Source organism: Brachycentrus maculatus, unplaced genomic scaffold, assembly GCF_059751285.1.
Source record: "Brachycentrus maculatus isolate JH-2025_06_01 unplaced genomic scaffold, ASM5975128v1 h1tg000454l, whole genome shotgun sequence".
Taxonomy (NCBI): Eukaryota; Metazoa; Arthropoda; class Insecta; order Trichoptera; family Brachycentridae; genus Brachycentrus; species Brachycentrus maculatus.
The window spans coordinates 1,096,039-1,112,241 of record NW_028281201.1 but is presented as its reverse complement, the minus strand read 5'-3'; the positions used below and the strand labels follow the sequence as shown (position 1 = coordinate 1,112,241).

General features: G+C 31.5%; 1 protein-coding gene across 1 annotated transcript in view; it reads left to right on the top strand.

The window, feature by feature from the left end:
- Positions 1 to 16,203, top strand: part of LOC148302413 (uncharacterized) — a 44,649-nt gene that overhangs the window by 16,827 nt on the left and 11,619 nt on the right. The window contains exons 7-15 of the mRNA XM_088271675.1: positions 1,594 to 1,789; positions 5,436 to 5,598; positions 6,681 to 6,850; positions 7,475 to 7,553; positions 8,606 to 8,854; positions 9,060 to 9,164; positions 12,647 to 12,656; positions 13,966 to 14,151; positions 15,759 to 15,924. Of these exons, the coding sequence (XP_088127801.1) occupies positions 1,594 to 1,789; positions 5,436 to 5,598; positions 6,681 to 6,850; positions 7,475 to 7,553; positions 8,606 to 8,854; positions 9,060 to 9,164; positions 12,647 to 12,656; positions 13,966 to 14,151; positions 15,759 to 15,924 (1,324 nt within the window). The remainder of the gene's footprint in view (positions 1 to 1,593; positions 1,790 to 5,435; positions 5,599 to 6,680; positions 6,851 to 7,474; positions 7,554 to 8,605; positions 8,855 to 9,059; positions 9,165 to 12,646; positions 12,657 to 13,965; positions 14,152 to 15,758; positions 15,925 to 16,203) is intronic.

The window sequence follows — 16,203 nt, the reverse complement described above, 5'->3', positions numbered from 1 at the left end:
TCCAGAACGGTAGCCGAGCGTGCTGACCATTACACTACGGAGGCGGACAAACATACATACATACATGCATGTTTCTCATTATTTATTAATTTGGCATTAACTTTGTTATTTCATGATTACAAAAAATGTTCAAGAAACATTATTATATGTATGGTATAACAATAATTATTCATGGAAATTCTGCATTCTATTACCTCATTCTCTCCTGATACCATATTTTTATGTTTGGGTTCATTCACAAAAAATGCACATTTCAAATTCAATCATTACACCAGTGAAATTCATCCATTAGCATATGTGATGATCCATAAACATTGACATTGACCCTGTCGAAATATGTTTTTTTACAACTTTTACCTATTTCGTAAAATGCATTGGAAAAAACCTGTTACATATCCATATAAAATTTTATTTTTCTTCTTTATCAGCCGGATGTAGGCTTATTCTAATGACTTCCAAACTTCTCTAGTTTAGGCTTCAATTCAATTTATTTATATTTTAAGGATAAAATAGTGTTAAACAAAAATTTTCAAGAACATATTACTAGAAATAAGGATAAAATATGACTGCCATTATTGAAAAAAACCGAGTCACAAAATTGTTTAATGTGCAAGGGTTTGAAAATGTATGATGAGATGCCTGAATGTATGAAGAATGAAAAGAGTCTGTACTGTAAAAGTTTACTGCAAGAACATGTATATATATATATATATATATATATATATATATATATATATATATATATATATATATATATATATATATATATATATATATATATATATATATATATATATATATATATATATATATATATATATATATATATGTATTTTATATATAAATACATGTGATGTAAATTAAGTGTAAATAATAGTTTATATTAGTGTAATATAAGCTAATTAAAGAAATAAAATAGAAAATTCAATATTAATAACTATATACATTACAAATTAACATTTAAAGCGTATACATTCAAAACATAAATTAAAAAAAGTAAGTAAGAAGACTCTGGTTAAAGGTGTAGAAGAATCCCGCTTCAGAATACCCCCTCGGACACATCGCTCACTCCTTTCAAGAACGTCATAAATCAAAAATTGTCAATTTTCAGTTGTGCATGTTTTCGGAATGCCTAGAAAATGTACTATATCCCAGCAAAAGAGGCATATTTTTAACTTAATATTTACCCGCTACAGGGCAGAAAGTGTTGTTTTTTCATTTTGCATAAAATGTATTTTTTAATTTTTTTTTAATTTACTAAATATTTTTCAAATGGAGAAAAAACCATCAGGATTTACCTAAAAAGATTTGTTGCACAGTAAAAAGTGGCTTGATATTTATTTTTAATACATTTTATTACATTTTTAAACTTTAAAAACGTTCTCCTGAAAAAACAAGTTTTTTTATTTATGACGTTCTTGAAAGGAGTGAGCTACATGTAACAGATCAATATCCGGCGTGATATTGTTCAGCATAGCGGTAGCTCTTCCTACGGCCATAACCATCGGCAGTATAAACTCATTTTAGTGAATGAATTTATAGATGTAACTTTTCTGTAAAATTGTACTCTATTTTTATTATTCATTATTCCAGCTATTGCAAGCATAGCTCTGGACACCAGGTTAGGATGTTTGGACGAGAAGTGTCCCGAGGACACACAGGAGCTGATTCACGCGATCACGACTTTCTTTATAAATGTGAGGACGCTTGAAATCAAGTTCCCATTCTGGAAGTTCTTCAGTACGCCAACTTGGAGAGAATACATCAAGGCTTTGGATTCGATTTGGAGGTAAGTGATTGCATTTCTGGTAGATTAGTGATTTCAAAAATAAATAAATTTCATTAAAAAACAAGCAAGAAAATCATTCAATAAGAAATCACTTAAAAAATACACATACAATAAGTTTAAAAAAATAAGAAAAATCTTGATTAAGGCGTTACTCGCAAGAAGAATTCAGTATGCATCCGGCTGCGCTGTGAGCTGGACGTCACTTCACCCCCAATTTTTATTATTTTAATATTATTTTGAGAAATAAAAATGCTTTGTGTTTTGATCCCTTCACATTTTTATTAACCAACTAGTTTCGGCAATAACCTGTTGCCCTCTTCAGGGTTTAATTTATGACAGGGTTTAATTTAAACCCTGAAGAATTGTTGTCGAAACTTGTTGGTTAATAAAAATGTGAGTGGATCAAAACACAAAGTCTTTTTATTTCTCAAAATAATATATCAATATGATCCACGAAGTTAATGCTTTCAATATTCAAAACATTTATTATTTTTATTTAAATTTTGTTTTCAATGACTATTTTGTTTTTTAAAATAAATATAATAATATTTGTAATTATTGTCGGGTATGTATGAATATAGATGCTCATGCATTCATATGTGGAAGAGGCAAAGAATGTTTGCAAATACAGAGTGGTGTGGCGTTCGATTCTTTCTGCCTCCCCCTGCGGAGAAGCGGCATGATGGTTGGTTGGTTAGTTAGAATAAATATTGAAAAAATATTATTAAATATTTTTTTAACACCTTTGCTTTCAATATCTCTTTTCTTTTCAAAACCGAATTTATTTCGAAGAAAACTTTTTTTTTTAATAGAAAAATGGTGGTTTAAGCAAAAAATTCAATTACGTTATATTTTATCTGGGTTTAAAGAAAATTAAGTTTTGGAATATTAATTATCTCGCCTTGTACCAACCTATGACAAGTTATAAGCCCTGTATATACACAGACTTCCATATTCCTCTTCATCTATGATGAGATGTCAAAATGTTTACATGTAAAATAATGAACGATGTCAATAAAACGTAAAATGAATAAATTTGTAATAAAAAAATAATGCCAATATTTCTCAAGTCCGTCTTAAACACGTTTCCATTGTTCTTTTGTTGATATTGTGTAAGCATTATATATATTTTTTCAAAATAAAAATGCCTGTACCATTATCATGTCTCTATGAACGCATTAAGTTTAAGGTCAACAATTTAGGTCAGGGCTGTGCCTTCCGTATCAAATACGCGTAGATCGCATTTAGCGGATTCACTAAAGTTGTTTCAGTCGACATCTGTAAACCTATGTTTTTCTCGAGGTCAATAGGGTATTATCACTCGGTAGTAATATCTAATTTAACATACTCAACCTATAAAGGATTGTGTAAGACTCGTTTTGTGTTTATAACAGCCGATATAATTATATTTTCATTTTCTTTTGCAAAATTTGACTTAGTAACGAATGACGTCACAGAAACGATTCCACACTACTACTATTACAGCTCTATAAAGCAGATACATAAAGAGATACGCCCCATAACACACCCGATGCGAAAGTTTTTGCCTAGAATTTTCACTCATGAATTACATGAAATCATAGTAACTTTAAATATAAAGAGTAAATCCACTCACGAGTAGGCATAGGCTATGAAACTTATAAAGTTGAAGCCTGAGTAGGGACATAATGAACGGTGTTGCATAAGCCGTAGCTAGATTTCAGAGTCACTTGGACGTTAGGTAATTAAAAAAAACACACACCTGAGGACGTAAAATTTGATGACGTTTAGCGGTGTCCGTTTTTCGTTTTATTATAATATCTAAAGTTTAAACCTTCAAGCCTTACTTCTCTACAGATTTCAATAAGAATGTTACCAATAGTCTGTGATTTTTCACATTAATTTAGCCAATAATAACACATCATGAAAATGATCCATTGCATTTCTCGAAATGCATTGAAAAAAAAAATAAAATAAAATCTCCAAAATCTATAAAAGAAAAAACAAATTTTGTTTGAAGTAGGTAGATGTATGATGGATGTTCGAATAGTGAAATAAGGAAGGAATGAAAAGCTGAGACAAGAATTATCGATAAAATTAAGAAAGGTGTGTTGAGATGGTTTGGACGTGTAGAACGAATAAGTGAGGAAAGAACGGTATAAAAAATTTATGAGGCGATTGTAATTGGAAAAAGAAGCAAAGGAAGACCGAGAAAAACTTGTCACCATCAGGTATGCCAAATACTTGAAAGCGGTCAGGTTAGGAGTCGAAACAATCGGAAAGTATGTATGAGGAGATGCATGAATGTGGAAGAGGCGAAGAATGTTTGCAAGGACAGAGTGTGGTGTGGCGTTCTATTCTATCTGTCTACCCCTGCGGTGAAGCGGCGTGATGGTTAACTAGTTAGTTAGTTAGGTAGATTTTTGCAATTAATTTGTATGTAAGAAAATGGGTATTAATACCTGCATTAACGCCATCTGTTGAAATATTTATGAAAATGATTTTAATTTCTTTAGAAGGAGCCTCTGGGAGGAGGCATTAGGTGGCTTTGTATGCAATCGTAGCGTTCACGACGCTCGTGATTGGCTAGCCTGGATTTCCAAAAAGACTTGCGCACTGTTTGAAAATTTCTTAGGTCTTTAGAGTAATTTTCTTTTTGATCCGTTTTTAAATCTCTGTAAATTAAAATGTAACTCTTAGTTTGTTCAAAATCTCATTGAATATACCGCTCACTCCTTTCAAGAACGTCGTAAATCAAAAAACTTGATTTTTCAGGAGAACGTTTTTAAAGTTTAAACATAGAACACAATGTATTAAAAATAAATATCAAGCCACTTATTGAACTTTTTGCTGTGCAACAGTTTTCTCAAGGTAAAACCTGAAGGTTTTTTCTCCATTTGAAAAATATTTAGTATATTTAAAAAAATAATTAAAAAATACCTTTTCTTCAAAATACAAAAACAACACTTTTTGCCCTGTAGCGGGTAAATATTAAGTTTAAAATATGCCGCTTTTGCTGGGATATGGTACATTTTCTGGGCATTCCGAAAACATGCACAACTGAAAATTGACGATTTTTGATTTATGACGTTCTTGAAAGGAGTGAGCGATATATTTTTCCTAGCTGTAAACAGCTTTCTGTAAATTTTAGACCCCTCTATACATTTATTCCCAAAAAGCTCGCCTGTGCGATATACGAGTATATATGAATAAAGTTATTGACTGAATGCTTTGAAATTTTGACACAACGCTCCCTTCGAATACATGCTTGTTTTAGCCATATATTCCTTGCATTCTTTCCCTCTTTTATAATTCTAGCACATTTCATATTTTGCCGCATGTTAGTTATGTTACCACTATGTTGAAGGTCCCGAGTTCGATTCCCAGGGGGGGGGGGGAACAAATATGAGTGATTTTTTCACTCTGCTACCTGAAGCGAAAGGCTGATCACCTTTCCTTCGTTAATTCAATCAAGTTAACGTATAAATGTATGTATGGTACCAGTAAAAAGTTAACAAATAAATGCTTAAAAAATAAAAAATAAATTATATAAATAAATTAAAGTATTTAAGCAAATACATTTATGTGTACACAAGCAAACTGTATATTTGTATATAATTTGCTTGATACTGACAGTGCATTCGTAATAATCTCGTTATTTTTTCAGTATATGTCTGCGTCATATTGAAGCCGCAATCCAGAGGAATAAAGATAATCCCGACTCCAACAGGAATCTCTCCTTATTACAGAGACTATTGGCTTCCAACACGAATGATCCTCAAATTGCTGTTGTCATGGCTTTAGAAATGTTCATTGTGGGTATCGATACAGTAAGTATACGCACAATATGCTCCAATTCACAAAACCTGTCAAAAGTTGACCTTGTAAAGATGTGTCCGTACAAATGAAAGTGATGGAGTTTCTTCCCACTTCGTATATCCTACCTTTATCCTATGTAAATAAAAAGATTGAAGAAATGAGAGTGATTTCTTGAATATTGATGCATTAATTATCTGTAGAAAGATGCAAATTTTGAACTTTTAATTTGTCCATACAAATAAAATGGATTAAATCTCTCCCCACTTCCTGTAACCTAACTTCCTTTGTAAATAAAATGATCGAAGAAATGGGAGTGATTCCTTGAATGTTTTTTGCCGATACTTTGTGGCACATTTTGAAAACTTTAAAGAATAATTTACATATTAAATGTTTAAATCAAACACTATTTTAAAACATTGTAGTAAAACTAAACTGTATTATATTCTTAAAAAAACGCACATAAAAATAAATTTGTGACGTTGAAAAACACATAAAAATACATAATAAGGCGAAACAATTGTCACATTTTTTATGTGTTTATCTGTGTTTTTTTTAGTGTTTGATTTTAACATTTAATAAATGAATTTAAATGGAGTTCTACAAATTTAACGCCAAATCTATAAATAATAAAATAAAACTGAAACTTGGTTTTTTAACCACTTTTTTTGGTACTTTTTTTCCAACCGGTTTCGACAAGCACCTTCTTCAGGGATGTAGTACTTGTCCATACCTCGTCAAAACTGTTTGAAAAAAGTAACACACATACAAGTGGGCACGTGAATCGAATGAGTAAAGAAAGAATGGTAAAACAATTTTATGAATGTGATTGGTAATATAAGCAGAGGAAGACTAAGGAAAACTTGGCATGATTGAGCATTTCAAATACTTGGGAGTGGTCAAGTAAGGTCAGGAGTTGAAATAATCGGTGGGTATGTATGAGGATATGCACGAACGTGGAAGAGGCGAAGATTGTTTGAAAAGACAGAATTGTGTGGCGTTCTATTCTCTCTGCTTACTCCTGCGGGGAAGCAGCGTGATAGTTAGTTAATTAATATAAAAGTGATATATTTAACAATGAAATGATTATTTTAAGGTTAGTTCTGCCGTGTCGTCGATCCTTTATCAATTATCACTACACCAAGATGCGCAGGAAAAGCTTCATAAGGAAATTATGTCAATATTACCAACGAAGGATACTCCCATCACGGCTGCTAACTTGGAGGGTATGCACTACCTCAAAGCTTGCATAAAGGAATGCTTTAGGTTTGTAATATTTTGTTTATAAAAAGCTTTGAAAACTTTGTGCAACTTCCTTCCGACCTAATTTTTTCCATTTTCTATATTTCAGTATTTTGATATGTTCCCCACACACAACCAAAATAATCGAATACGAAAATCCATCTATGTTTGATGAAAATGCACACAATTTTGTATAATTACACAGTCACTTAATCAAAAGATTAATTTTCATTAATTGATTGTCACTTTGTGGTAAAATCTATCCATTTATAATTAATGTTTTACTTAGTAAATACCACTATTTCTTAAAATCTACTGTGACACGTGTTTCGATGCATTTCGCATCATTTTCAAACACCGTATTCTTCCGCAATTTTGGGATAATATATGAAAAAAGGCTCAGGCGTTATTTAATTAAGTCGTTATTTAACTATCTTTTTAATTCGAACCCACATGTCTAAAATCGAGAATACATGACATGCAAAACCGAGTCTATTGCATGTATGTCAATGAATGTTTTTATTTAACTCTCTATTAGTAGATTAAAAACATTTACACATTTTACGAAAAAAAATATGGATTAAAAAAAAAATTCAGGCTATTTTTTGTTGTGAAATTATTATAAATAATGTATTTTTTTCGTTCTAGAATGTACCCAACCGTTTTGTGGAACGCCAGAAATCTTAGTCGGGATTGTGTGATACATGGATATCAAATACCGAAAGGAGTAAGCAATATGCATTTTTTAATTTTTATTTTAATAGTCTGAAGCTGAAAAAAAACTGTCACTGAAATATTAAAATAATAAAACATTTTTTGGTAAACGTTGACAAAAAATTTGGTCAAAATACAAACTGTTAAGTGGGACTTTGACCAAATTTTAAAGCTATTACTAATAACAACAATAATAATAAATTTGGATAATTTATAAAGCGCCATTTTCGTCAAACACTACCTCAAGGGCGCTTAAAACATGGATCGAGTAGGGTATTGAAAAAGAGAGTCTATAAAAGAAAGAATTATCGTTAAGCAAATATAACACAATGGCCGAGCCATCTGTCAAAACTTTATATGCCTATAAGCATTGTGCAATTATATAATAAATATAAGAAATGTGTGTTTTCTATTTTCTTTCTTTTTCATTATAACCAGACGAGCCATAAAAACGCTTGGCCAGGTGGAATTAGAAATATAATATGATGTAACGCTGGAATAAATTATGAGTAGATTGATTTATAAAAAAAAAACTGATATTTTTTTGTATTTTAAAAGCATTGTTAACTTTGTGGTAGGTATGGTTGTATAACACTCTTCTAATCATTCATCTTCATATCGCTTTAACCATTCCGAGAGTACAAAAATTGATGTCCGACTTTCTCTGGGGAGTGGGTTCTTTTTACATTAAAAAAAAAAAATTCTTCATTAAATCGATGTATTTTGAAGATAGAAATTATGTAATAATAATAATAAAAAAATACCTAATCGAAATATTTTTCAATTATGACAAAAATACACACAAATATCCACAGATGTCATTGCTATACAAGTTACATCATACTTACTGACAGATGGACTTCGACGTTCATTCACGTCGATACCCCTAAGGAAAATTCGCACTGACGTTCCTTTACGTCCATGCTCCCGGACAGGTTAAAAAACACTACTTCATGATTACCTGTTTTGGAATAATCATTCCATCATCAGGTCAAATGTAGATCGCAGAAGGAGAGTGTTAAAACTGATATTGATGAAAAATGGATGTTTTTTGTGGGTTTTCAGACCATGGTTGTCTTCACGAATTATCTGGCATGTCTTGAAGAGAAGTACTTCGCGGACTGCACCAAGTTCACGCCGGAACGCTGGCTGAAGGCAGGAACCAGTGTGCAGGAGGAGGAGGGTGGGGGCATGAGGATAAAGGGGGAGTGCCCACAGCACCACCCATTCGCGTCCCTCCCCTTCGGCTATGGAAAGAGGATGTGTCTCGGGAAACGATTCGCGGACCTGGAGATGCAGACTGTCATATGCAAGGTGATTTGTACTTTATTTTTAGATGAAGAAGAAGTAAATGAGAATACTTTAAATATTAATGATATTTAAAGTATTCTCATTTACAATTTCACCATGTTTTACCACAAAGTGAATGCCGAAACAATAAATTAAATATAAAAACTAAATTTTTCTAAATAATTACATTTTATTATTATTTTTATTATGTCTTTATTTAATTTTTCAGATGGTGCAAAATTTCAAGATTGAATATCACTATGAGGACTTGGGTTACCACATGAAACCAATGCATATGCCTAGAGGACCTTTGAAATTCAAACTTATTGATAGAGTATGACAATACAAAAAGCACACAATATGATAGGACAAATCAATGTTACTTTACAATGGTTCTTTCAAAAATATTTTGTTTCTTATGTTAGTACCTATATAACCATTCACCGAGATGTTTAAGTACCCGTCTCTTCGTCAGGACAATACTTCACCAGCATTCAATCAATACTACACGTTACTACCACCGTGGCAATCAGTGCATGTTAGACCTCGTCTTTAACGCATATTGTTCAGTAATTTTTAGTGATTGTTGGTCCTCGGGTTGACTAAAAAAAGGGTATGATTATTATTTTATAAACTTGTAAGTGTATGAATAGCGCTATAATAGTGACGTGTAGTATTGATTGAATGCTGGTGTAGTGATTGTCCTGATGAAGAGACGGGTACGTTTCGAAACCTGCAGATTAAAATCTCGGTGTTTGACGATATACATGAGAAACATTTTGTAAAAAAGTAGAAGTGAGTAGGTAACCAAAAGTAATACTGTAATATGAATATAAACAATATTGTTGTTCTTCTTCTTCTTCTTCTTCTTATTGGTGTAGGCCTTGTGGCCTGTTTTTATGAGGGATTAGCATCCTGCGATGTTATAAAAATACTTAAAAATTAAAATAAGATCTTTATTTTTGATATTTTTTGTATATTACGTGAAAAGTGGAAATAAATATTTTCAATGAATTTTTTTACTTATTTATTATGATTTTAAAATAAAGTAATCTACAATACATTGAGAACTCTGGGGCATTCCCATTAATTTACTGTGATTTTACATTAATTTCAAAATCATAACCTCATTTCGTTGTGATTGCTAATTACTTCCGTTAGTTATTATACATCCTTTAGTACACAACTATGATACCCATTTCACACACAACGAAGGGTTGATGGTGAGTGAACAATAAATATGGGAGAGCACTTCAATATTATATTATTTTTTGACATCTCATCAAAGATGAAGAAGAATATGGAAGTCTGGGCATTTACGGAGCTGTCGACCGTCATAGGCTGGTTTAAGTGATCACTTTACACACGTGTAACATTCACCAATTCTACCCATTATTGACAACCTCACTACTCAAATTCTTGGAGGCTCTATATATATGAACCAATTTTGAAACATCATACTTGAATCACTAGAACTTCACTAGAAACATCTATTGGTCAGATGAAAAGAAGCTTTTATTGAGCAGAAACTCTTTTATTAGGATGTGATGTCCGAATCCTGGATTATAATCACACACATGAGAAACGCCAAAAATTATCATTTTAATTTTTATTATTTAAGCTTATAATTTGAATGGATAATTTATTTTTTTAATTAACATTTTGAGTGTGTCCAAATACTTGTTCACAAAATCTGGATTATCTCCAATTACAGGAGATACTTACATATTAATTTTTGACATCTCATCAAAGATGAAGCGTTTTTTTATATTTTCTCATTTGTTTATTTTAAATATGCTTCTTACCTTATGTTTTTCTCATTTACTTCTTTTAAATACGCTTATTATGTCTATTTATTATACCTACCTGTTTATTGATTTTATATTTTGCCATGTTTACCAGTTTTGGTTATTAAAAAAAAATTATCTTTTTTGTAACTTTATTAATTGTGTTCCAGTCTTGTTAACCCTAATCCCATGTCCCAACATGAGAAATAGACATTACTCATCGTAAATATTATATATAAATGACATATATATTTAATATGTTTTTAAAAATAAATAAATAATTACAAAGTTCCGAGTATTTTTAATTTGTTGCCGACGGGGGTAAGAGATAAACATAGATGTAGAAGAATAAAGAAGTTTGGAAGTCAAAACAATAAAGATGATTTCTAAATACTTTTTGTTGTTGATTTCCATGTAGCTATTAAGAATTTTACAATAAATTTTACAAAAAAGGTTTTTGTTATTTTTTTTGTTACTATATAACGTGACCCCTAATGTACATTATGCGTTACTACAATCGTTACCGTGACATTGTAAGTGACTACAATCGTTACCGAGTCCAAAAAGAGGCTAACTTTCACCTGAGTAACTCGGCTCTTACTACAAGTATTGCCTCAATTTTGCCTCACCAGGCATCTTTGTCTGCATAATATATACTACGTTCACAGTAGATGTGTATTGCTAGAAATAATAAAAAGGCTATTATTATTAATTAACATACAAAAAAAATTAATAAAACTTTTGCCAAACACTGCATGGGTTGGTTTGTTTCAAATTGAACCTTTTTAAATACATATACACTATCTAAAGATTTTTTAAAACCATGTAATAGTTTTTATTTGGATTCACGTTTTCGGCACATTTTTTTATACACCCTATTAAATACTATCAACATGAACTTGTACAACTTATGAATAGTTATTAGTATGAATGGAATTAAAATATTAAAAAATCTATATTTATATATAAAACTTAATTATTCAATAAATATACGGACTAATTTTCAATAATGAATTCATATTGAAAATTATTCCGCAATCGTAAGAAGTGGGTCTGGGTGCCTTATCTTATAGCCTATGTATTTGGCTCGCTGTTGTGCTACTTTATTTAGTAAGCATCTCTTGTCGCTGAATTCCACTAAATTTCATATTTTATTACTTATCTAAGACAATCAGTTTTCATTAAATTATTTTTTAAAACTTGTCATAGACAGTCAGCGCACGCGAGTTTTCAGACGGCATTTTCCACTTTCGGAATTTCATATGAATGAATTCTATATGAAAATTCTAAACGCGGAATATTTTTCGTTGCGAAAAAAACAGCCGTGTGCTTGCTACGTTAAAATGAATACTTTAACCGAATGCGCCAGAAAAAAACTTTGCGTGCGTCGACGCTGACTGATTCGATGTGAACGGAGTATAATGCTTCAGTAAACATTGATTTTACGTTGAATACTTCACCGCCGAAACCTGTTGGCAGTAGTGCTTCAACCATACGCGTACGAAGTATACACCTCCAATTATGTTAGTTTTAATTTAAAATTTATTTATCCCGTGTGACGTTTCGTGGTTTAAGACAAACGTGTTTTAAAATAACCTTAAAGTGTTTTTATATAAAATGGAGTGAATTGTTTAAACAAGCTTGAACTGAAAGTCATTGAGAACACATATACTCACATTCCTATCAGTTTTCTAGCGAAACATTGCTATTTAATTACCATAATTTATTACATATCATAATACTACGTGGTGTAGTAGTAAGTGCGTTTGACTACCGACTGTAAACTGTAAAAAATATATTAAATTAATAACAATAAAAAAATAGATTTAGAAGAATATAGAGGTCTGGGTATTTTCAGGGCTTATTACTCATCATAGGCTGGATAAGTAATCACTTTAAACATGTGCAACTTTCACCATTCTACCCATGATTGACAATCACACTACTAAATTTTTTGGAACTCCTAGATACATGATCAATATCTTGACACAGTACACATAAGTTGTTTATAAAGTGATCACATTACCAGCGCCTGACAGGTCATTAGCCCTGTGATTACCCGGACTTGGGAACAAATAATTGGACACACTCAAAACGTTGTGAATAGCAACAGTCCAGTTATTATTTTTGTGAATTTTGCAAAGATAACATCGTTTTTAGTTAGTAAAAAGTAATCTGTTCTTGTTTTTTTTTTATAATATATTTTTGTTTTTATTTACTTTGACTGTGGAGTATGACCTTTAGTCAAACAATTATCACGATACAGATCGTAAACGAGTACACCTTCTTTGTTGTATCAGACAGACTGCTTTTTTTACTGGAAGGATTATCTGAATAATTATTTCATTTATTATAAACACACGTTCATATACATATATGTGTGTACACACACACACGCATTTATATATATATATATATATATATATATATATATATATATATATATATATATATATATATATATATATATATATATATATATATATATATATTTATATATATATATTTATATATATATATATATATATATATATATATATATATATATATATATATATATATATATATATATATATATATATATTTATATATATATATACATATATATATATATATATATATATATATATGTATATATATATATATATATATATATATATATATATATATATATATATATATTTATATATATATATATATATATATATATATATATATATATATATATATATACATATATATATCTATATGTCCGCCTCCGTAGTGTAATGGTCAGCACGCATTATAAATATATATATATATATATATATATATATATATATATATATATATATATATATATATATATATATATATATATATATATATTTATATATATATATATATATATATATATATATATATATATATATATACATATATATATCTATATGTCCGCCTCCGTAGTGTAATGGTCAGCACGCTCGGCTACCGTTCTGGAGGTCCCGGGTTCGATTCCCAAGGGGGGTAAAATAAATATAAGTGATTTTTTCACTGTAATATTTATTCAATATTACCATGGACTGGTACCTGAAGCGGAGGGCCGATCACCTTTCCTTCATGTGTAAACGATCAAGATAACACTGCGTTTATATGACACAGTGCCCTATGCACCATTGGGGTGCGGATAAGGGTTTTATTATTATTATATCTATATACACACATATATACATACATGTACACGTATTTCTTTATCCTTAATCACAATATGTATTATGTATTTTTGAAGCTTGTGAACTCTCTTTTAAAAACAAAAATGACCATTATTAAATTAACCAAAAGTTTAGTGAATTCGATACTAGTGAAAAGTTCCAATAAATGTGCGTTCAATACAAGATGTAGCTCAACTGCAGCTTCGAATGCCACAAACCGAGGGGTTTTTGGAAGAAGAATCCCAAGAACATCTGTTGAGAAATGCCCTCCCATACAGCCAAGTTCCCGGGCCCACACCGATCCCCTTACTTGGGAATACTTGGGCGTTCATCCCTTATATTGGTAAAAAGCATTACACATAATAATTAAAATAATGAAAAATGCATAATTTATCTAGTGCGATTTTCGTATTTTTTTATAGATGGGAGTTACATTTATTATTTACCTTGCTTCTTATGTACAATGTTTTCAGTACATAATAAGCATGTACATAATATTAATATTTCAATGAAAAAATAGAACGAGGGGATATTTTAATGTCTCTAAACTATTTGCATGCCATTATTAGCTCGGCTTAGTAGGATTCCTTAATCAATGTCCTCTTTTAAATGCTGTATAAACCATGTATTTTTTTTTGGTTAGGATTGTTTTTATTTACCTTACTTGTTGTGTACAAGGTTTATAGATCATTAAGTGCATTTTTGTTACTGATGGCTATTTTTTTCTTATTATTTTAATCAGTGTTGGGAACTGGAGGGATAATCTAGTGTGGGCCAATCAGGTACTCAGCATTTGCTCATTGCTGGGGGGAAACCACGTTTAACTCCTCTGGAGAAGCCGGACCGTTGAATGTTGTCAACAGACCTTCCGTTCCACTAGAAGAGGGTTCGGCGTTTTGTGTCCTAGCTTGGTTTATGGAACCAATTTCCTTGACTTTTTTTATCATGTATGATATCACCTCTCGTGAGAGTTCCTTACTCCAGGCTCCTGCAACGCGCCAATAATAATATGATGACAATAAAAATAGCAAAAAATGTGGAAAAAAGTCGTATATCGGTCTCGGAGTGTCGAGTAGACGGAGTTTGGAGTGAGGAAAAATATGAGCCAATATATTGTTACGCCTTCTTCTCAATCTTCTTGGGCTGGAGCATGGCCAAGATGTTTTGCTAGACGCTTCTCTGAGCGATGGTCATGCCGAATAGCAGCTTGTTGAGCTCCTCGTTATTACAGATAGCCAACTTCCAACATCCAGACTAGCACAAACGGAACATTTATCCCCTCTTCCGTGACCCGAGATAATGGCTTTGTCTCTGAAGTTTTCTGCTTTCCCTAGCGTTGAATTGAATCTAATATTAAATTTGCGTAACACTCGTATATCTCTAATTTGGTTATAGCCTTCTCTGCGACCTTCGACTCCATAAAATGTCGTCTACAAGGCGGTTATTTTTACAGTGACGTTTCTTTGAGGAAAATGGGGCCCACTGTTTTAGATCTTGCCTAAAAACACGATGTACCAATATATTGTCAACCGGTTATGCGAGTTTATTCGTTGCTTGTTGTCGCGCTTGTAGGACCGGGCATATAAAATCAGCGAGTAAACTCGCTTTAGTTTCTAGTACGAATTTGAATACGGTAATCCCTCGCATAACGAACGCTGCGTACAACGAACTTTCTGTTCGACCATTACGCGACTCACACAACGAACCTAGCTCAATCAGTGTAATGATAAGTTAAGCATGTAGTATTCCTAGGTGCAATGTAAGTATTCCTAGGGGTAAAGTAATGTAAGTAAGTACATAGATATAAGAATACATAATTAAATTCACTACCTGAGTAAAATCAAGAATTAAAATCAGATAAGGTTCTTGTTCGCCAATCAAAGGACTCGGGGTGATCAGATAATTTTTGGTATCATTTTTTAATTTAATATACTATTTTTTGTTTTTCAGGTACTTATAAAATTGAACATATCGACAAGTTATGCATCAGCATGTATAATAAGTATGGCCCAGTGGTGAAGTTGGGAAAACTCCTCGGAAGGCCAGACATGCTGTTCGTCTTCGATCCTGATAACATTGAACTGGTTTTTAGGAGTGAAGACCAACTACCTCATAGGTAAAGGTTAAAAAAATATACCATAATTTTTTTACGATGTTTCGACTTAATCCCTGCATTTTCCCACCTCAATCGATGATAATATTGTTTTTTTTTTAACTTTTCTTAGAGCGCTTGTGCACTACACGGAATTTTACGGTCCGGCAGTCCGGTAAACATGATAAAACGGATGATTAGCTTGTGTTTTTGGCCGTCTTTCTTCGGATCGGTGCGCTCGATCGGTGCCCGATCACGGTGCGCGTAAATTCGATTACGCTAAATTGTCATAGTCGCTTTTAT